Below are 23353 nucleotides of genomic sequence, written 5' to 3'. Positions count from 1 at the left end.
GAACCCGTGCTGAATGAGGGGAAGAAAGTTCACCCATTCATGTGTCAAGGAACCGTAAGGATGGGGGTCGCAGACCCCATCCCAGTGAAGATGATAAGAGACACCGGGGCTGACTTTACCCTGGTAAGTGAAACCCTGTTCCCCGAGGGTTACAAGAATACCAGTGTGGGGGTGGCACAGGTGGCCACTGTGGGAGTCCCAGTGAGGATGCCCCTACACCAGGTAACTTTAAATTCCGATTATGGCTGCCAGACCCTTGTGGTGGGAGTCTGTACATCAATGCCCAAGATGGAGGCACAGGTCATCTTGGGGAATCACGCATGTGGAGGATATGTCCTCCCGCATCTCGTGAAAGGCGAAGAGTGCACAGAACAATACAAGAAGACAGGCGGAGAGTTGAACGTCTGTGGGGACGAGAAGGGAATCGCACCGGTGGCGATCCCAGTTTGTACTGTGACACCGAGACAACGCGAAGAACAAGGAGGTTGTGGATCTGATGGGGCTGAGGAGTCGACTGACAGCCTGGGAACAGATCACCTCTGCGTAGGACCCAGAGAACGAGTGGAGGGCGAAAGTAGCCCGAATGGTGAGTTGCAGGTGACACTCACCGGTTCTCCAGGGGTAAACCGCACTCGTCTCGGAGAGTTACAGCAGGGGGAGGTCCCCGAATTGGTTAGTAAGGCCGAAGGAGGACGTGTGGGTCCTGAGAAGGCTTACTTTCCATTTATCTATATTATATATGCCATGCTATTCATGATGAAGGAACGATGGACGCCAGGAGCAACCGTGGGAACGGTGAATAAATATGTCCAGAAGTTCAAAGAACGTCTCACTACAGCGAAGGGACTGGCTAGGAAACTCCTGAAGAGGGCGCAACATAAGATGTCGGAGTGGTACGACAAGAGATCTGCGCAGAGGGATTTTCAGGTCGGATCCCAAGTAATGGTTGTGCTGCCAGGTAAAGGTAGAGCGACCAAGACACGGTTCAAGAGACCGTACCGAGTGCTGCGACGGTTGGGTCCAGTGTCGTACGAGATTGGGAAGCCGGATGGACCCCGGAAGAAACAGGTGTGTCGCGCAGACCGCCTAAGACCTTTCTTCAATGTGGAAGGAAGAGCCGCCAAGCAGGATGGAACGGATACCCAAGAAACCCAGCGGAAGACGGGTCTGAGTGTACCGAGGGACCGAGAACTCCCGGAGGAGGAAAGTAAGTGGTCCAGGGCGGACGGCACCAGTCTCACCCGCACTGAGAGTCTGACAAGGATCAAGGTCAAGCACATCAAGGGGAAGGACGACGTAGTAGCGGACGCCCTATCCCGCATACACTAACAAGACATGACTCTTATTTTAAGGGGAGGGGTATGTGACGGAGTTCCCCCCCTTATAATTCTCCCACGCCTGCAGTAAGAGTCATGTCTACTTTTCCCAAGCGTTCTCTACGTTGCAGGCTACAATTTGATATATGGGAGAGAGTGAAGTGTTCTCGGAGAGCCGAGAAATTTGTGAAATAGTAATATTTTGGCCTGTGGTTTAGGCCCTTTAGGGAGCCAAGATGGCGTTGGCCTCCCTGATCTCCCGCCAAAACCGTGTGACGTCAGTGGCACCGGATTGGTCACCGACAGCAATGTGGCACCGGGAGCCAATGAAAACTTCCCGTAGCGAAAGTGATGTCACAAAGGAAGGGGGTCCGGCCAGCGCGCCACTCTGGCGCCATCAGTCAGACACGACACGTCAAAGAGGTCGGACGTGCGACGGTTGGTCCTGTCAATAGGACAGTTGTTCCCGCTCCCGTGGATTTACGCGTCACCTGAAGTCCGCCAGTACTCTGAGAAGTCTTCCCTAGTTCATGTGTTGAACCAGAAGAGGGAATTGACGGTTATTTGAGCAACAAGTGCTCCAGTCAGGTACTGTGCAAGAAGCAGTGAAGCCGTGCAGTGACGTCTGTGGCAATTCACCAGTTCGTGACAGCGTAGTGGCAGACAGAGCCACTGGGTAGCTGAGGAAGAGAGGACAATTTGGGGAAACCGGACGACTGTAGCTGAGACGTAGGCGGCAGCCGTTGATGGGAGAAGATGACGGCCAGGAGACCGACTCCAACCTTCAAGAAGTCAAGAAGGAGGACGGACCTGCAGTGAGGAGGCACGGAGACGACGCGCTAAACGGTGGGACGACGAGAGGCTCTGGTAGGACACGACGACGTGTAGTGTGGGGGCGTTCCCGACACGAGGACCAGGAGCTACATCTTGACTCTCATCGGAGGATAGGGTGAAGTAGGTGTTTCTAGTTCCCTCCCCATTTCCCCTTTAGTTAGCTATATTATTCCGCTATATTATCTAGCCTGAGGATTTTATATGTCGTGAGCAAGTCTCACCCATGTCATGGTAAAGCACCAGTGTGTTAGACAGTACTATCAAGAGTACTTGTAATATTCATGTTGATTATTGGTGTGTACAGGCACCAGGAACCAGTGATAAATTTACTGTGTTGTGTATATCTTTCTATAGATTTTTGATATGAACATATAGTGGTAAATTATATATAATATTATGCCAGTATTTGGAGGTTAGGATATGTGCCCAGAAACTATTTATTTTCCATGTATTGATGATTGATTTATATACCATATATATGTCTATGTTCATTCAGTGAATAATCATTTGTGAGTACAGTGAATTATTGCGTTATCGCCCACGAGAGAAAGTACTGAAAACTCCAGTGTTAATATTCCATAATATATGGTTGAGTGAAGAACAATGTAAAGCCATTACAGTGAATCATTATAGCATTGATTGTAGAAAAGACTGTTTGAGCCTGAGTACAGTATAACCAAGTGATACGTGCGGTTGTAGCCAATATCATGTGTGCGAGTTCAAAGTAATATTGGAGAATTTAAAGGAACAGTGCGCGTGAATCTAGAAAACAAGCAAAGAGCTTCCGCGCGTCGGCCATTGCGATCAGCTGTTCTTGACACTTGATGAGGAAGGGAGATGTTGCCATCTTATGATCACATAATATCCGTGGGAATTACCGGCCGCGTCAGGATCAGTTGATTTATGGATTATTGTTTGGCCTTTATGACATCTTTCATACATTTTAAGTAAAATACAAAACTATCTTTGTGTTTATATCATCCCCTCCATTGATCTTGTGACTATACTATACCTGTAAGCATAGAGTGATAACAATGAGTACCTGCCTGATTCCTGATCTTTTGAGCGTGACCTTGCCAAGGCTACCACTGAATACACCAGTCCACTGATGGTGTTACTGGCCACCTTAAACACCAGTTGGAGACCTTGTGTTAACCGTAGAGCCCTATTGTTGGGGAGGGCACACGACAGTCGATGTGAACGAGTCGTGTTCTCACTCTTTCTTAATAAGAGGCCGTTAAGATTGACTGGGAGACTCTCCTGGCGTGCAGTGGCGCCGTGAGGATCGAGGGAAGACCCGCAGGGCTACGGTGAGTTACCTTGGGCGTAACTATTGCTCGCCCCAGATTAAGACAAGACTTTGAGTAAGAGAGGTGAAAACCCCAACAATATATATATATATATATATATATATATATATATATATATATATATATATATATATATATATATATATATATATATATATTTATTATATATATATATATATATATATATTTATTATATATATATATATATATATATATATATATATATATATATATATATATATATATATATATATATATATATATGTATATATATATATATATATATATATATATATATATATATATATATATATATATATATATGTTGACGACATTTTTACACAGGTACCTGATGTCAGACATCTGCAGGAGCTGAAGGAGGCATTTGAGCAGAGTTCCGTGCTGCGTTTCACTTACGAGACGGAAAAGGATGGGAAGCTGCCTTTTCTAGATGTAACAGTCATGGAAAAGGGCGGAGGTTTCCACACTGCAGTCTACACAAAGGAAACAAACATAGGAATGTGCCTAAATGCCAACAGCGACTGCCCTGACAGGTACAAGAGGAGTGTTGTTAACGCATACGTCGACCGTGCTCTCAGCCACAGCTCAGAATGGAAGCAAGTCGACGAAGAACTCTGTAGGGTAAGGCAGGTTCTAGTCAATAACGGCTTCTCCAATGGTTTCATCGAAGACATCATAAGAAGGAAAGTGAAAAGCCATGCAACCTCCGAAGAGACAACTAACACAACACCTATACCCCCTATTAGACTATTTTACAGGAACTTCTTTTCCACAGCTCATAAAACAGAGGAAAGGGTCCTGAAAGATATTGTTAATAGAAACGTTATCCCTACAGACAAAAATCAGAGGATACAACTGACGATTTACTATAAAACCAGAAAAACGGCCAGCCTACTCATGAGAAACTCTCCAGACACGAAACAGAACGCTTTAAAAGAGACTAACGTCGTCTATGCCTTCAAATGCCCACTTGGGGACTGTAAGCTCCAAAAAACCCAGTATATAGGCAAGACAACAACATCTCTTTCTAGGCGTTTAACGATGCATAAACAACAGGGCTCCATTAAGGAACATATAATCTCTTCCCATAACCAAACCATCGCCAGAGAAATCCTAGTAAACAACACAGAAATCATCGATAGATACAGCGATAGCAGGCGGCTAGACGTTTGCGAGGCACTACACATCAAGAAGTCAACACCAGCAATCAACAGCCAATTATTGCACAACTATATTCTACCCACCTCAAGACTCCGCCCCAATATAGAAGCATCAAGAAATATGGACCAATAGGCTTTCTACAAACACTTCTATTCAATACCCATTGTTTCATGTTCTGTCTTGTGTTCATACTTTTAATACCCTATTAATATCCTCTAATGCCACATCATCCTTCCCACCTTACTCAAAATGTAAATGCCACATCACCCTTCCCACCTCACTCAAATGTAGATATAAAATCAGGGAAACGCAAGTTCTAATCAGTTGTGTATTTGTGAAGTCTTTGAAAATGTAATAAGTTTTACGAAACGCGCCCGTGTCGCGTCAGACTAGAAATAAAAATGAATTTTGGAGAAGTGATTTTTAATTTACCTCCAACAGTGAAGCATAATGTACGAAAGATTGAGAAAATTCGTGTTAGAATTATTAATCTTACTTTTTCGGTCATATTTAATAAAATATGTCTACAGGAAAGACTGCTACCAAAATATACTAATATATATATATATATATATATATATATATATATATATATATATCCACCAGTGGGACTCGAACCCAGAAAGCACAACTACCTTCCAGTAGCTGCCATAACTAGTATGCTTTAACCCACTACACCATCAGACCCTACAAAAGAAGTAGAGACTTCGAGATATATATACATCTCAAACATCTCCACCTCCCGAGGGCACCAGATGAGTGTGAGGTTAGTCTGCATTTTTCGTCAAGCCACTGTCAATGTGAGAGAACTCGTGTCCAGCTTATAAGCCTATACTTGCATAAACCACAAGTGAAGATTAACAATCTTTGGACAACACCCACCAGTGGGACTCGAACCCAGAAAGCACAACTACCTTCCAGTAGCTGCCATAACTAGTATGTTTTAACCCACTACACCATCAGACCCTACAAAAGAAGTAGAGACTTCCCCAAGTAGGCGTGCATACTGCCCCTAGTAGGCGTTGTAACGGGGGGAGGGGGAAATAGCTCTATCTTGTCCATTATTCCACCCCCCAGTTAACTAACGAGGCCGGGGGAAACAGCTCTCTCTAGTCCGTTATCCCGTCCCCAGTTAGCTAACTATTCTAGAGCCCCTCCAGAGTTCCTAAGACGCCTCTCTCGTTCAACACCTTGTAACCTAGGTATTTGACTACCTAGGTGCTAAGACTACAAGGCGCCGTCACTTGATCAGTTACCCGAAACTCTAGAGAGAACTCTAGAATACATAATCATTGCCACAAACGTATAAGAGAAAACGAAAGGAAAGAAATGAATAGTGAAGTAATTAGTGAGGGTTTGGGGTGAGAGGCAGAGAGGTCGGAGGAGCGAGGAGGGTCATTAGTTGAAAGTGAGAGTTTAGAGAGGGGTGGAGGGAGAGGTGTAGATAGGTAGAAGTAGAAGAGTAGATAGTAGAAAGTAGATAGTAGAAGACGAAATGCTGACACCATCCATTCATGATCATCACATACAAGACAAGGAATGGAACTTGTCTGTATCACAAAATTCTCAAAAGATGTTATCAAGGTCATTACTGATATGTCCCATCTCTATCCTGTACTCATTCTAAACCATGAAACCAGTAATCACAGAGGCTTTCTCACCTCAACTCAAAATTTCTAGGAACACAGTGAAAGACCATTTAAATAATAAATTCAACAATTATATTTTTCATGATAAATATCATAACTTAAGCAATCCAATTAAAATGTTAAAGATTAATATTCAAAGTGAGTCATCCTCCAAGAATCTGAGAACACTACAACTGACTGCCCCTGATCATCACACAACACTTGTAAAACACGACCAAGTCACCTAAATGTTCACTCACCGAGGACTGAGTCTAAGTTGAATAGAGAGGGAGGGGGGGTCTGCAATTTTCAGGCAGCGTCACCCCCCGTCTGGTGACGGCCTATCTCGACGGCTGGCCTCTGCTCTGCTCCGCTGGCTGGTCTCCTATTGCTAATGCTCTCGAATCGATAGCTCTCCGAGTATATATTGGGGAGCCTAGTAACTAACTCCGCCCACAAGTAGATAGCCTCCGGCACTCTACCAAGCCACTCCTTAAACGGCGGCATGTTTGAAGGCTACCAGGCTCCAATTACGAGATTAGCAGAAGCAAGGTGAAATTCACATGATCTGACTTCAGGTCACTTGGAGTCATTAACTCTTTAGAGGTGTGAGATCTCCGGCAGACAACTGGCGCCTTCCCAAATCCCTGTCTCTGACTTATATTCTATATATATTTTAAATAAACTAAACCAAACACCTTACAGTGTTACAGCGTGCATACTGTCCCCAGTAGGCGTGCGTACCATCCTTAGGCGTGCATACCGTTCATAGTAGGCGTGCATACCGTCCATAGTAGGCGTGCATACTGTCCCTAGCAGGCATGCATTCTGTCCCTAGTAGGGGTGCAAACCGTCCATAGTTGGCGTGCATACCGTCCCTAGTAAGCTTTCATACCGTTTCTAGTGGTGTGTATACCGTCCCTAGTAGACGTGCATACCATCCCTAGTAGGCGTGCATACCGTCCATAGCAGGCGTGCATACCGTCCATAGTAGGCGTGCATGCCGTCCATAGTAGGCGTGCATACCGTCCCTAGTAGGCATATATTCCGTCTCTAGTAGGGGTATATACTGTCTATAGTAGGCGTGCATACTGTCCCTAGCAGGCATGCATTCCGTCCCTAGTAGGGGTGCATACCGTCCATAGTTGGCGTGCATACCGTCCCTAGTAGGCATATATATTCCGTCTCTAGTAGGGGTATATACTGTCCCTAGTAGGCGTGCATACCGTCCCTAGTAGGCATGCATACCGTCCCTAGTAGGACTGCATACCGTCCCTAGTAGGCATATATATTCCGTCTCTAGTAGTGGTGCATACCGTCCATAGTAGGCGTGCATACTGTCCCTAGTAGGCGTGCATTCCGTCCGTAGTAGGCGTGCATTCCGTCCGTAGTAGGCGTGCATTCCGTCCATAGTAGGCGTGCACACTGTCCCTAGTAGTGGTGCATACCGTCCATAGTAGGCGTGCATACTGTCCCTAGTAGGCGGGCCTACTGTCCCTAGTAGGTGTGCATTCCGTCCGTAGTAGGTGTGCATTCCGTCCCTAGTAGACGTGCACACTGTCCCTAGTAGGCGGGCCTACTGTCCCTAGTAGGCGTGCATTCCGTCCGTAGTAGGCGTGCATACCGTCCATAGTAGGCGTGCATACTGTCCCTAACAGGCGTGTATACCGTCCATAGTAGGCGTGCATACCGTCCATAGTAGGCGTGCATACTGTCCCAAATAGGCGTGCATACTGTCCCTAGTAGGCGTGCTTCACTCCATGGTATGCGTGCATACAGTCCATAGTAGGCGTGCAAATTGTCCCTAGTAGGCGTGCATACTGCCCTAGTAGGCATACATACTGCCCCTAGTAGCCGTGCATATCATATCTAGTAGGAGTGCATAGAATCCCTAGTAGGGATGCATAGCGTCCCTAGTAGCGGTGCATACCGTCCATAATAGGCATGCATACTGTCCCTAGTAAGCGTGCAAAGTGTCCCTACTTGGCGTGCATACTGCCCCTAGTAGGCGTGTATATCTTCCTTAGTAGGAGTGCATACTTCGCCTAGTAGGCATGCATTCCGTCCGCAGTAGGGGTGCATTCCGTCCCTGGTAGGGGTGTATATCGTCCCAAGTAGGGGTGCATACTCTCCATAGGCGTGCATACAGTCCCTAGTATGCGTGCATACTGTGTCTAGTAGGCGTGCATACTTCCCCTAGTAGGCATGCATTCCGTCCGTAGTAGGCGTGCATTCCGTCCCTAGTAGGGGTGCATACCTTCCATAGTAGGCGTGCATACTTTCCCTAGTAGGCGTGCATACTGTCCCAAGTAGGCGTGTATACTGCCCCTAGTAGGGGTGCATACCGTCCATAGTAGGCGTGCATACTGTCCCTAGTAGGGGTGCATACCGTCCATAGTAGGCGTGCATACTGTCCCTAGTAGTGGTGCATACCGTCCATATTAGGCGTGCATACCGACCCTATAAGGCGTGCATACTGCCCTTTAGGCGTGCATACTGTTTCTAGTAGGCGTGTACACCGTCCCTATTAGGGGTGCATACAGTCCCTAGTTGGCGTGCACACCGTCCCTAATAGGCGTGCATACCGTCCCTAGTTGGCGTGCATACGGCTCCTAGTAGGTGTGCAAAATGTCCATATTAGGGGTGCATACTGTCCCTAGTAGGCGTGCATACCGTCCTCAGTAGGCGTGCATACTGCCCCTAATAGGCGTTCATACGGTCCATAGTAGGCGTGCATACGGCCCCTAGTAGGAGTGCTTACCGTCCCTAGTAGGCGTGAATACCGTCCCTAATAGACGTGCTTACTGTCCCTATTAGGCGTGCATTCTGTCCCCTAGTAGGCGTGCATACCGTCCCTAGTAGGTGTGCATACTGTCCCTAGTAGGCGTGCATACCGTCTCTAGTACGCATGCATACTGTGCCTAGTAGGCGTGCATACTGTCCCTAGATACAGCAGGATGCAGGCTAATTATGAACCGGATACACCAGAATGCAGTTTAATTATTAACAGGATACAACAGGATGCAGGCAAATTATTAACAGGATACAGCAGGATGCAAGCTAATTATGAACCGGATACAACAGGATGCAGGCTAATTATGAACAGGAAACACCAAAATGCAGTTTAATTATGAACTGGATACAACAGGATGCAGGCTAATGATGAACATGATAGCAGGATGCAGGCTAATTATGAACAGGATACAGCAGGATGCAGGGTAATAATGAACAGCATACAGCAGGATGCAGGCTAATTATAAACAGGATACACCAGGATTCAGGCTAAGTATGAACAGGATACAGGCAAATTATGAACAGGATACAGCAGGATACAGGCTAATCATGTAAATGTAGGGAGAGTAGTGCGTCATCTCACGCTCCTTGACACAACAAAAGCTAAATTGACACTTCAATTACAACGGGAATTTCGTGTTTACATTATATCTTCTTCTGGAGTGAGTGAGTGAGTGAATGGAAGTACCGTGACACATTAAGAATACACGACGGAGAGAGACCCGACTGCTATACCTAGACACAAGAACACCGCCGTGGCTGACAATAGTGGTCTGGTCCGTCCTGAGAGAGGATTAAAATAAGAGGGATGAAAGAAGAAGAATTAGGAGGAGGAGAGGGAGGAGGAGGAGGGGGGAGGGGGGGGAGGGAGGGGGAGGGGGGGAGGGAGGGGGAGGGGGGGGAGGGAGGGGGAGGGAGGGAGGGAGGGGGAGGGAGGGAGAGAGGGAGGAGGGAGGGAGGGAGGGGGAGGGAGGGAGAGAGGGAGGGAGGGAGGGGGGGGGGAAGAGAGGAAGAGAGAGGAAAAGAGAGGAAAAGAGAGAGAGAGAGAGAGAGAGAGAGAGAGAGAGAGAGAGAGAGAGAGAGAGAGAGAGAGAGAGAGAGAGAGAGAGAGAGAGAGAGAGAGAGAGAGAGGAAGAGAGAGGAAAAGAGAGGAAAAGAGAGAGAGAGAGAGAGAGAGAGAGAGAGAGAGAGAGAGAGAGAGAGAGAGAGAGAGAGAGAGAGAGAGAGAGAGAGAGAGAGAGAGAGAGAGAGAGAGAGAGAGAGGAAAAGAGAGGAAAGAGAGAGAGAGAGAGAGAGAGAGAGAGAGAGAGAGAGAGAGAGAGAGAGAGAGAGAGAGAGAGAGAGGAGAGAGAGAGAGAGAGAGAGAGAGAGAGAGAGAGAGAGAGAGAGAGAGAGAGAGAGAGAGGAAAGAGAGGAAAAGAGAGAGAGAGAGAGAGAGAGAGAGAGAGAGAGAGAGAGAGAGAGAGAGAGAGAGAGAGAGAGAGAGAGAGAGAGAGAGAGAGAGAGAGAGAGAGAGAGAGAGAGAGAGAGAGAGAGAGAGAGAGAGAGGAAGAGAGAGGAAAAGAGAGGAAAAGAGAGAGAGAGAGAGAGAGAGAGAGAGAGAGAGAGAGAGAGAGAGAGAGAGAGAGAGAGAGAGAGAGAGAGAGAGAGAGGAAAAGAGAGGAAAAGAGAGAGAGAGAGAGAGAGAGAGAGAGAGAGAGAGAGAGAGAGAGAGAGAGAGAGAGAGAGAGAGGAAAAGAGAGGAAAAGAGAGAGAGAGAGAGAGAGAGAGAGAGAGAGAGAGAGAGAGAGAGAGAGAGAGAGAGAGGGGGGGGGGGCAGGCGGCGACAGGAGGCGGCGACAGGGAGAGGCGACAGGAGGCGGCGACAGGAGGCGGCGACAGGAGGTGGCGACAGGAGGCGGCGACAGGAGGCGGCGACAGGAGGCGGCGACAGGGAGAGGCGACAGGAGGCGGCGACAGGAGGCGGCGACAGGGAGAGGCGACAGAAGGCGGCGACAGGGAGAGGCGACAGGAGGCGGCGACAGGAGGCGGCGACAGGGAGAGGCGACAGGAGGCGGCGACAGGAGGAGGCGACAGGAGGCGGCAACAGGAGGTGGCGACAGGGAGAGCCGACAGGAGGCGGCGACAGGAGGCGGCGACAGGAGGCGGCGACAGGAGGAGGCGACAGGAGGAGGCGACAGGAGGCGGCGACAGGAGGCGGCGACAGGAGGCGGCGACAGGAGGCGGCGACAGGAGGCGGCGACAGGAGGAGGCGACAGGAGGCGGCGACAGGAGGCGGCGACAGGAGGCGGCGACAGGAGGCGGCGACAGGAGGAGGCGACAGGAGGAGGCGACAGGAGGCGGCGACAGGAAGAGGCGACAGGAGGCGGCGACAGGAGGCGGCGACAGGAGGCGGCGACAGGAGGAGGCGACAGGAGGAGGCGACAGGAGGAGGCGACAGGAAGAGGCGACAGGAGGCGGCGACAGGAGGCGGCGAAAGGGAGAGGCGGCAGGAGGCGGCGACAGGAGGCGGCGACAGGAGGCGGCGACGGGAGGCGGCGACAGGAGGCGGCGACAGGAGGCGGCGACAGGGAGAGGCGACAGGAGGCGGCGACAGGAGGCGGCGACAGGAGGAGGCGACAGGAGGCGGCGACAGGAAGAGGCGACAGGAGGCGGCGACAGGAGGCGGCGACAGGAAGAGGCGACAGGAGGAGGCGACAGGAGGCGGCGACAGGAGGCGGCGACAGGAGGCGGCGACAGGAGGCGGCGACGGGAGGCGGCGACAGGAGGCGGCGACAGGAGGCGGCGACAGGGAGAGGCGACAGGAGGCGGCGACAGGAGGCGGCGACAGGGAGAGGCGACAGGAGGCGGCGACAGGAGGCGGCGACAGGAGGCGGCGACAGGAGGCGGCGACAGGAGGCGGCGACGGGAGGCGGCGACAGGAGGAGGCGACAGGAGGCGGCGACAGGAGGCGGCGACAGGAAGCGGCGACAGGAGGAGGCGACAGGAGGCGGCGACAGGAGGAGGCGACAGGAGGAGGCGACAGGAGGCGGCGACAGGAAGAGGCGACAGGAGGCGGCGACAGGAGGCGGCGACAGGAAGAGGCGACAGGAGGAGGCGACAGGAGGCGGCGACAGGAGGCGGCGACAGGAGGCGGCGACAGGAGGCGGCGACGGGAGGCGGCGACAGGAGGCGGCGACAGGAGGCGGCGACAGGGAGAGGCGACAGGAGGCGGCGACAGGAGGCGGCGACAGGGAGAGGCGACAGGAGGCGGCGACAGGAGGCGGCGACAGGAGGCGGCGACAGGAGGCGGCGACAGGAGGCGGCGACGGGAGGCGGCGACAGGAGGAGGCGACAGGAGGCGGCGACAGGAGGCGGCGACAGGAAGCGGCGACAGGAGGAGGCGACAGGAGGCGGCGACAGGAGGAGGCGACAGGAGGCGGCGACAGGAGGCGGCGACAGGAGGCGGCGACAGGAGGCGGCGACAGGAGGAGGCGACAGGAGGCGGCGACAGGAGGCGGCGACAGGAGGCGGCGACAGGAGGCGGCGACAGGAGGCGGCGACAGGAGGCGGCGACAGGAGGAGGCGACAGGAGGAGGCGACAGGAGGCGGCGACAGGAAGAGGCGACAGGAGGCGGCGACAGGAGGCGGCGACAGGGAGAGGCGACAGGAGGCGGCGACAGGAGGAGGCGACAGGAGGCGGCGACAGGAGGCGGCGACAGGAGGAGGCGACAGGAGGCGGCGACAGGAAGAGGCGACAGGAGGCGGCGACAGGAGGCGGCGACAGGAAGAGGCGACAGGAGGAGACAGAGTGGAGTTAGACAAAGAGGAATGAGTGACAGACGAAAGGGTGACGAAGTTCAACAAAAGCAAAGACGGTATATATAGACAGGAACAACAGAGGACCTGGAAAGAACCGGAAAGAACCAAAAAGAACCAGAAAAGGCCCAGAAAGAACCAGAAAAGGACCGGAAAGAGCCAGAATGGACCAAAAGAGCCAGAAAGTAAGACATAATATCAGTGCAGCTGAGACAGGAGCCCGACTGGGTGCGCGAGGGGTGACTCATATACGTAATCACACACAAAACATCACGGTGGGGGAGGGGGGGCTAATGTGTGTACTCACCTAGTTGTGCTTGCGGGGGTTGAGCTTTGGCTCTTTGGTCCCGCCTCTCGACTGTCAATCAACTGGTGTACAGGTTCCTGAGCCTACTGGGCTCTTTCATATCTACATTTGAAACTGTGTATGGAGTCAGCCTCCACTACATCACTTTCTAATGCATTTCATTTGTTAACTATTCTGACACACACAAAAACGTTCTTTCTAATGTCTCTGTGGCTCATTTAGATACTCAGTTTGCACCTGTGTCCCCAATGTGTATACCCTTGTGTTAAATTTTCTTTATCTGCCCTATGAAATCCTCTGAGAATCTTTGATATGGTGAATATGTGTACCCTAACTCTTCTTTATTCCAGCGACGTGAGATTTAGTTCCCATAGTCTCTCCTCAAAGATCATACCCCTCAGCTCGGGTACTAGTCTGGTGGCAAACCTTTGATCTTTTTCCAGTTTAGTCTGGTGCTGGGCGAGATACGGACTCCAGGCTGGTGCTGCATACTCCAGCATGGCCTCAGAGTCCACCGTCGGTGTAGCGAGTGAAAACTTACTCTTTATGGAACCTTATATACAAGAAGTCAATAATACGAATCACTAAGTTCATTTTGTTAAGGAACAGGATTCCCAATTTAGAAAAACAAACATGATATTGTTTGTGAGAGACCACACAAACTCCTGTCCGGCCTGTCATTCTGTCTGTCTGTCAGTGTTACGACCCTGGGTTCTCCAGTGGAAACCAGAGGTCAAAATTGAGCTATTAAACTTTCTGGTAGTACAGTTGGGCATCTCGAATGTCAATTGTTTGTATCTTCCCTGCCAGACGTAAGACTATTATTGTTTCTCAAAGAGCATTTAAAGACTGAGCTGGGGGTTGATTATTAAATAATAACATAGGCACCAACTTTGCTTACTAATACTTTCTAATCATTCATAAAGTAACAATACGTTGCATAGGGGAAGATCTTTAATGTGCTTAGCTGCACGATCAATTAGGCTCCTTCCGGCACCACGACATGAGGGAGGCGAGGTGGTCGCGAGGAGCTCGCCCCCTTCTCTGGCTGGTGTCGTGCGGATAAGACCTACTCTGTGGCTGTATCCCTACTCTTCTCCCTTCTCCTCTTACTTATTTCCCTTACCTGAAGTTCCTGTATCCTTAAGTTAAGTACGGGGCATTATTAAGTGTACCTACTCTGGTAGTAACGATTGGTGAGACCTGGGGGTAGTATTTGCCAGTGTTTTGGGTACCCCTAAGTGTTGTGTTTTGAATTAGGGTCCCACGTGGTTTCCCTACCCTAAGCTGCATCCAGTTTCAGTGCTTATCCAGTAGTACTTTACCCTAGCTTGTTATTAGTGTAAACCTTGTATCCTGTCTAAGTGGACCAAGGCTTTTAACGTAAGATAGTGTGGTAAAGTTATTATTATTATTGTTATTGGTGTGATTGTATATGGGGGGTTGTTAAGGGGTTAATAAATAAGTACATGAATTACAGAGTATCTCTTCTTCCAGTGTGGGAGCGCATTGATCAACCCTTAGACTAACATATATGGTCTAGTAGCAAGTTATTACTACTGTGGATAGTTTATTTTGGGGGCCGGGCCTTTTAGCTCTCCCATATTTGATACTCTTGTCTTCTAACTACCCTTACCCCTTAATATTACCAGTACCCCATAGTAGCCCCCACACTCTGTTATTTATAACAAGTGGTTGGCCAGTCCGGGAGGAACATTATAAGTGTAAAAAATTAGATTCTTGAGTGCCAAAATTAAAATTTTTTGTTTTCCGCAGAACGGTTGTGTGCTAGCCTAGGGTCCAGCTCATCTAGCAAAGGACATTCTTGCACTGACTGGACACCCAGCTGGATCCCTTCACGATTAAGGTTAGTGTGGCCTTGTGTTAGGGGCCGTGCAAATTTTTGTTTTTTTCCAATTTTTATTTTTTAATTTTTTCTTTGGCTGGGAGCTAAAATTATTAGTGATGTCTTCTGAAATGCAGAAACTGGCAAGGGAGCCTTCAGTGGTAGAGATAAAGAAACTTAAAAAGTCTAATTTAGTATTGTTAGGCCAGGAATTTGGCCTAGAATTAAATGTCGCAGATAAAAAGTGGACTTTGGTGAATGAAATATTACAACATTGTATTGATGAAGAACTATTGGCAAGTGATACACCTTTATGCCAGCCTAGCCAAGCAGAAAGTGCAACTCATAGGGAGAGATAATTAGCTTTAGAGTTAGCAAAAATAAAATTAGAGGAGCAAAGACTCAAAACCGAGGAGGCTAAAATTAGAGCGAATGCCACTGGAACTCCACCTGCCGGGGATTCAAACCCCAGGCATTATGAGAAAAAGCATAATTTGCCTGAATTTTCCGAGTCTGACCCTGAAAGGTTTTTCAACCATTTTCAGAGATTGGCCACGTCCATGAACTGGCCAAAGGAAGAGTGGGTGAAAATCCTACAGGGAAGACTTAGGGGTAAAGCACAAGATATTTTTATAAACATGCCTGACGACGAGTGTTTCGAATATGAGAAAGTCAGGGAATGTATTTTGCGGGCATATGAAATTACTCCTGAAGCTCACCGCCAAGTTTATCGTAACCTTAGGCCTACTCACAACCAACCGCTCACTGAATTTGTGAATGATCAAATTCGATTGTTTGATAGATGGATTCGCCCGGCGAAAGCCGAAACATACGAGGCTCTCAGGAACTTAATTTTAATGGAGCATTTTATAGATATTATGCCAGAGAACGTATCACAGTACATTAGAGGAAGGGTAGAGGTAAATTCTAAAATAGGGGATTTGGCCAAGTTGGCAGAAAACTACCAATTGGCGGGCAAAAGGCCCAATAAAAATAATTATACCCCACAGAGTAGCAAAACTTATACCCACAGCCAGTCCAGACCAGCTCATTCTAACCCTTTACCTAATGCACCTTCTGTTTCAGACATAACTAACCCTGTTAAAGTGTCTAGCCCAACGGCACCTAAAGGTGAACCGAAGGGTAATTCTGTTAGTAATGTCTCTTCTCCCCGACGTTTTTGTGGTCACTGTAATCGTCCAAACCACACTATTAGCCGTTGTTGGCAACTGTACCCAGAAAAAAGACCCAATGCTCTAGTTGTGACACAGGGCTTGAGGCCTTCGGAAGGGTTAGGGAGTAAGACCTCCAACCCACAGTGGTTGGACTTGCTTACCCCATTCTTATCGAAAGGGAGACTACTTTTGTCTGAGGGTTCTTCCTGGAAGGACGTGGTGATCTTCCGAGACACCGGTGCCATCCAGACTTTAATTTTAGGGAGTGCGTTGCAAGGTGCCAACACTCTCGACACTGGAGAGGTGGTACTGGTCGAGGGTGTCACTAGTGATACTCGGGCAGTACCCCTCCATAAGGTTACCCTGGAATCTGATTTCCACAAGGGTGTTTGTACAGTCGGAGTCACTTCATACCTACCTTTCCCTAATGTTGATGTAATAGTTGGTAATGATTTAGCAGGGGATAAGGTAGGGGACTCCAGACTGCCTATTATGTTGCCTACCCCTAAGGTTTGCCGGGATCCACCCGCCGCAGAGGATAATGTTGTGTACCCTGCGTGCGCGGTGACCAGGTCTATGGGACTTAAATGTAAGGGCAGCCCTGTGCTTGCCAAGGTGGTAAATCCCGAGGTCACGAGGAGCTTTCCGAGTGGTGAAAACCAAGTGGACCTCGCGGACACATTCATGGCCCGACTCGATGACGTGGCCGAGGACATTGTGGAGAGCCTGCCACCGCCATCTACCGAGAGTAGTGGGGAGGTGGAGAACACTGTTGAGCCTCGGCCAATGGCATCTGACCAAGGCCTAGATGCCTCCTTGAGTGAGTTACAGAAAGCTGACCCCACTCTTGCAGATTGTCATGAGACAGCTGTCTCTATGGAGGAAATTGTAGACGCAGCAACTGGGTACTACTACAATGATCGGATTTTGATGAGAAAATGGAGACCACAGAGTGCTCCCTTGTCAAATGAGTGGGAGGTAGTCCACCAGGTTATGTTGCCGACCTGCTATAGAGAAAGAGTTTTGGCAGCTGCTCATGATGATCCTATGGGGGGACATCAAGGTATTAATATTACGTATCACAAAATTTTAAAGTATTTTTTCTGGCCCAAGCTGAAAAGCGATGTGGCAAAATTTTGTAATGCGTGTATTGTTTGTCAACTGGTTGGAAAACCAAACCAGATTCCACCTAAAGCTCCTCTAAGGCCTATTGTCGTGCCAGAGGAACCATTTTCTCATGTGGTAATGGACTGTGTTGGACCATTACCTAGAACTAAGTCTGGTAATATTTACCTAATCACGATGATGTGTATCACTACTCGTTACCCAGAGGCTTTTGCTGTAAGGAACATCCGAGCAAAAACTGTTGTTGCTCGTATGTTGCAATTTTTTTCCACTTTTGGACTGCCTCGGGTCGTGCAAACTGACAATGGTACTAATTTTAAGTCTGATGTTTTCGAGCAATTTTGTAAGGAACATGGAATAACTCATAAGGTTTCCAGCCCATACCATCCACAGAGTCAGGGGGTAATTGAACGTTTCCATCTAACTCTGAAGCAGATGTTGAAGACATCGTGCGAGAGTTCCCACACCTTCTGGGATGAGAATTTACCGTATGTTTTGTTTGCGGCTAGAGAGGGATTACAAAGTTCACTGGGCTGTTCTCCTTTTGAGTTAGTCTTTGGCCATAAAGTTCGTGGACCCTTGCAAATGTTACAGGAGAATCTGTTAGGGAACGTAACGTTAACCGAAGGTTCGGCTTTCTTTGCGCAACACCACCAGAGACTCAAGGACTGCAAGGCGGCTGCATTAAAGTATCTTGGCAAGGCCCAAGAAAAGATGAAAGAACGTAACGATGCTAAATCTAAGTTACGGGTATTTCAGCCTGGCGACCTTGTCCTGGTATTAAAGCCTCGACTAGGGAACACTATGTCCCACAAGTACGAAGGCCCCTACATTGTGACAGAAAAGACTGGGGACCTCACGTACAAAGTGAGGCACTCTGACAAACGTAACCAGGTAATGCTCATACATGTAAATCGACTGAAGAAGTTCCAGGGCCCCAGGCCCATTGCACTAACCAATGTTTCCATTTCCAGTGAGAGAGGGGATGATTGTTCTGGGGACCCAACTAATCTCATTTTCAATAATTCTAGTTCTGTGAATGCTGTGGAGGAACTGTCCCATTTGCAGATGGCCCAACGTGAAGAGGTGCAGTCGTTGGTTGATGAATTCTCCAGTCTGTTCGGGGAGGTCCCGACCCAGACTGGTGCCATTTGCCATGATGTCGAGTTGACGGACTACACTCCCATTCGCCTTCAACCCTATCGGATGAGTCCAGAAAAGAAGGCCATCGTACGGAAGGAGGTCGACTTCTTGCTACAGCACGGCCTCATCCGGCCGAGCCAGGGCTCTTGGTGCTCGCCCTGCCTTTTGGTCCCCAAACCAGACGGCTCCTGGCGATTATGCACCGACTATCGGCAGCTCAACAAGGTGACCATTGTGGATGCCTATCCGCTGCCCCTCCTCGAGGACTGCATCGACGAGTTGGGAAATGCCAAGTACGTTTCGAAATTCGACCTCTCGAGGGGGTATTATCAAATCCCACTCACTGAACGTGCTAAACGGCTAACGGCGTTTGTGACACCCAAGGGTGTTTTTGAGTATCAAGTGTTACCGTTCGGCTTGCATAATGCCCCTGCCACGTTCCAGAGACTCATGAACTCTCTACTCGCTAAGGTGCCAAATTGTCGGGCGTATTTAGATGATATCGTGCTGTTTGACAGTAATTGGGCTGACCACATAGCTAGGTTACGCCAGTTGTTTGCCATCTTGAAAAGGGCAAATCTTACCTTAAATGCTAAAAAGTGTCATTTTGGCCAAGGCACAGTGACTTACCTCGGTTATGAAGTGGGCCAAGGAAAAGTGTTACCTCGGCAAGATAAAATCAATGCCATTCTGGAGTATCCAGTACTAAAGTCTAAAAAGGACGTTCAAAGATTTATCGGTATGTGTGCGTACTATCGACGTTTTTGTCAGAACTTTTCCAGTGTTGCCACTCCTCTCACAGACTTGTTGCGGAAAGCCGTTAAATTTAAGTGGTCATCAGACTATGCAGAGGCATTTAAAAATTTGAAATTGATCTTAGCTTCCGCCCCAGTGCTTGCTAGTCCAAGGTTCGACCGACCGTTTAAAATTCATGTTGACGCGTCTGACTCGGGTGCTGGTGCAGTGTTGTTGCAAACTGGGGATGATCAGGTGGAACACCCAGTATATTATTACTCTGTGAAATTCAACAAGGCGCAACGCAATTATTCAGTGGTAGAAAAAGAGGCGTTGGCGCTAGTGTTAACATGTAAAAAGTTCGAAGTTTACCTCACAGGTAATATAGTGGAAGTGTACACGGACCATAACCCACTAGTCTTCCTGACTCAGATGAAGGGTAAGAATAAACGCATCCTCAGGTGGGCATTGTACCTACAGGACTTCAATCTTTCCATTACCCACCTACCGGGCAGACTCAACGTGATAGCCGACGCTCTGTCCCGGTTGCCTGAATAACATTCATCTGAGCCACAGAAAGCCATTTACCAACTGTCATGCTTTAGTTAATTTTTTTTTAGGTTCTCCCGTGACATTAAATATTCCGTGTCCAATTTATTTACTTCCCTGTTCTTTTATTTTTTTGTGTATGTTTTTTTTTTTTCTTTCAGAGAACTCCTTTGTATTTTTTTTTTTTTTTTGCAGAGAAATTGTTTTTGATTGATTTTTTGTTTTTGTCATATGTTTTTTCTTTTTATTCTCTGTATACTCTTACAAAAAAATATGACTACTATTCTAGTAGTCACATTTTTTTTTCTCTGAAGGGGGGAGGAGTGTTACGACCCTGGGTTCTCCAGTGGAAACCAGAGGTCAAAATTGAGCTATTAAACTTTCTGGTAGTACAGTTGGGCATCTCGAATGTCAATTGTTTGTATCTTCCCTGCCAGACGTAAGACTATTATTGTTTCTCAAAGAGCATTTAAAGACTGAGCTGGGGGTTGATTATTAAATAATAACATAGGCACCAACTTTGCTTACTAATACTTTCTAATCATTCATAAAGTAACAATACGTTGCATAGGGGAAGATCTTTAATGTGCTTAGCTGCACGATCAATTAGGCTCCTTCCGGCACCACGACATGAGGGAGGCGAGGTGGTCGCGAGGAGCTCGCCCCCTTCTCTGGCTGGTGTCGTGCGGATAAGACCTACTCTGTGGCTGTATCCCTACTCTTCTCCCTTCTCCTCTTACTTATTTCCCTTACCTGAAGTTCCTGTATCCTTAAGTTAAGTACGGGGCATTATTAAGTGTACCTACTCTGGTAGTAACGATTGGTGAGACCTGGGGGTAGTATTTGCCAGTGTTTTGGGTACCCCTAAGTGTTGTGTTTTGAATTAGGGTCCCACGTGGTTTCCCTACCCTAAGCTGCATCCAGTTTCAGTGCTTATCCAGTAGTACTTTACCCTAGCTTGTTATTAGTGTAAACCTTGTATCCTGTCTAAGTGGACCAAGGCTTTTAACGTAAGATAGCGTGGTAAAGTTATTATTATTATTGTTATTGGTGTGATTGTATATGGGGCGTTGTTAAGGGGTTAATAAATAAGTACATGAATTACAGAGTATCTCTTCTTCCAGTGTGGGAGCGCATTGATCAACCCTTAGACTAACATATATGGTCTAGTAGCAAGTTATTACTACTGTGGATAGTTTATTTTGGGGGCCGGGCCTTTTAGCTCTCCCATATTTGATACTCTTGTCTTCTAACTACCCTTACCCCTTAATATTACCAGTACCCCCATAGCCCCCACACTCTGTTATTTATTTACAGTCAGTCTGACTGTCTGTGTCTGGGAAATAAAAAAAATAATCAGTTGATAGACAGTTAAAATGTGGGATCAATGAGCCAGAGCTCAACCCCCAAAAGCACAACTAGGTGAGTATAACAGTAATAACCCCACACACACACATTAGGAGCAGGAAACCAAGGCTCGGGTTTGGTAGTTACTGGAGGAAAATTGCTCGCGTCTCCTCTTCTAACTCAACCTGACTACTTACGTGAGAGCACTTTGGCCTCCATATAAGACAATCAACTCTGAGCTGAGTGTGAGGGGAATCTAGATTCCCTCAGCTAGTTTTCCTAGTTTCTAGATTAGGCTAGTCACTCTAGAAACTGAAGCTTTCAAACTAACATATACTTGTTGGGTGTCGAATGAAAGCTTATGTTATGGACTATCATTTGGGCGTAGTCAGAAGTCTGTGATTGCTCTGTAGAGAGAATTACAGAGAAGTTCCTGTTTCTGTGAAATAGGATGGGGAGGGGAGAGTGTATGGTATGAGAGAATACTTGACTAAAACCGTTAGAGGTGGGGGGGGGGGGGGAGAGTGAGGTGAACGTTGTCCCCCCCCCCAACATGTGAGACATCACGCCATTGTCTTTAGGCCTCCCCCTCCTTGTGACGTCACGGGACGCTCGAGGGTGAGTGAGCCTGTGATTGGAGTAGGCAAGTGTGCTATATGCCGAGTTTTGGTGCGTAGAGCTGTGATTGGGAGCGGCACGAGGGAGCCGTGCCGGCTTCGGGCTGATTGGTCAAGACAAAGTAAGGGAGGAGGTATGGGCATTTGAGTTTCCCTGGCCACCATAGAGGGAGTTTGAATTGGGCGGCAAGCGGAGGAAGAAGTGACTGGTGGAGGTGGCGGGCCTGCCACCTGCACCCACCGTTAATCGCTTCTGTCGTCCAAATTACTCATTGAACATGGCACTCCTGCCATCAGGGGTTGTGTCTAGGCCCAAATTTGCATGAAATTGGGGCCGATGTGACAAACTAAGAGACAGTTGCAGTGTTAACCCATGAGGCAGATGGCAGAGCCTCATGGTGTATCAGATTGATCCCTCATCCCTCGGGTCTGAGCATCCTGTCTAGTGGCAATGGACAATTGGTGTTGGGCAGTGTGAGTGTGATATTACAGGCCCCTGTTGGATTTTTGGTATTCCGCCAGGCTGCGTCAGTGTGGGGACGCCGCCGGCCATTGTCACCCCAGTGTAGAGCAAGGCAGGCTCTGGTTTGATGGGGTTGTTAGTGATTCCCCATCCGCGTGTGTACTCCTGTGGGCGCCAGCCTGCCAGCCCGAGGCACCCTTGTCCGCGGCCACCCCAGGCCGACCGTGGCCACCTGCGCCGCCCACCTTGGCGAGCTGATCGGAGGGGGGGGGCCACTCACCCAGGCCACATGCGCGGCCAAAGCCCACCCCACCCCGCGCACCAGCTCAGCCGGGTGGGGTGCTATGACGTCATGCGCTACCCGTGGCCACCCCAGGCCACCCAGCCGCTCGGCCTGGCCACTAGGCTCGGCCCGGCTCGGCCCGCGCGCCGGCTACCACCACCCCACCCCCCCTCTCAGCTCGGGAGGGGCACTGTGGGCCACACGGTGGCCACATGCCTTGGCCACTTTCCCGGGACAGCCTAGGGCCACATCTTGTCGACGCATGAGGAGCAAGCTAAGTGTTGACAGCTAGGGTGGTAGTGACCTGGGAAATGAGAAAAAAAATAAGGAGAGAAAGACGTGAGTACTATTATCATTGTGTACAGTGTGATGAGTACCGGTGGAAATTCCCGGTAAGAGTTGTCTCAGAGCCTCGCCAGGCTAGAGAAGCAGCTGAGAGACAGTTGTTTGTAGCACGTCCAGGTAATTGGTAGGGCGGTACCTGGAGATAGATGTTATACACGGGACCACACTGTAGTATCATAATGTATATATATATATAGACTGACTAGAGTATGTAACCAGTCAGTGTAGAGATTTACCATATAAGTGATCCAGCCTGTCGATTCTATATAATCGTTCAGACTGGATTAATGCCATAGAGTACCGTAAAATTATAATCATTAGAGGTAGGCAGGCCAGGTTGCAGGGATGTCAGTGGGTACCCTGAGGTCTGTGTAGTTAGTGTTACATTTACCTGATGATATAATTTTCATTGATTATGTGAATGCCATTTCTATGTGTTCATTTGCATGTTTATGTACTGTGTTGTGTGGTGAGTCAGTAGATGTGATTGCTGACTGATTGCCTAATGATGTCATTAGCATGTGGGGTATGCTGATGGCATCATTATGTTGCAGGTT

At 48.7% G+C, this 23353-nt stretch overlaps 1 protein-coding gene across 1 annotated transcript in view; it reads right to left on the bottom strand.

Annotated features, from left to right (window-relative positions):
* LOC123770075 (histone-lysine N-methyltransferase 2D-like) overlaps positions 1-22715 on the bottom strand; it is a 177907-nt gene extending 155192 nt beyond the window's left edge. The window contains exons 1-2 of the mRNA XM_069300941.1: positions 22668-22715; positions 10891-12948 (exon numbers count right to left, since the gene is read on the bottom strand). Of these exons, the coding sequence (XP_069157042.1) occupies positions 10891-12948; positions 22668-22715 (2106 nt within the window). The remainder of the gene's footprint in view (positions 1-10890; positions 12949-22667) is intronic.
* Positions 22716-23353: the final 638 nt, after the last annotated feature.

This window comes from Procambarus clarkii, chromosome 45 (genome assembly GCF_040958095.1).
Source record: "Procambarus clarkii isolate CNS0578487 chromosome 45, FALCON_Pclarkii_2.0, whole genome shotgun sequence".
NCBI lineage: Eukaryota > Metazoa > Arthropoda > Malacostraca > Decapoda > Cambaridae > Procambarus > Procambarus clarkii.
The sequence above is the reverse complement of the archived record's forward strand: the minus strand, read 5'-3'. Positions and strand labels throughout refer to the sequence as shown.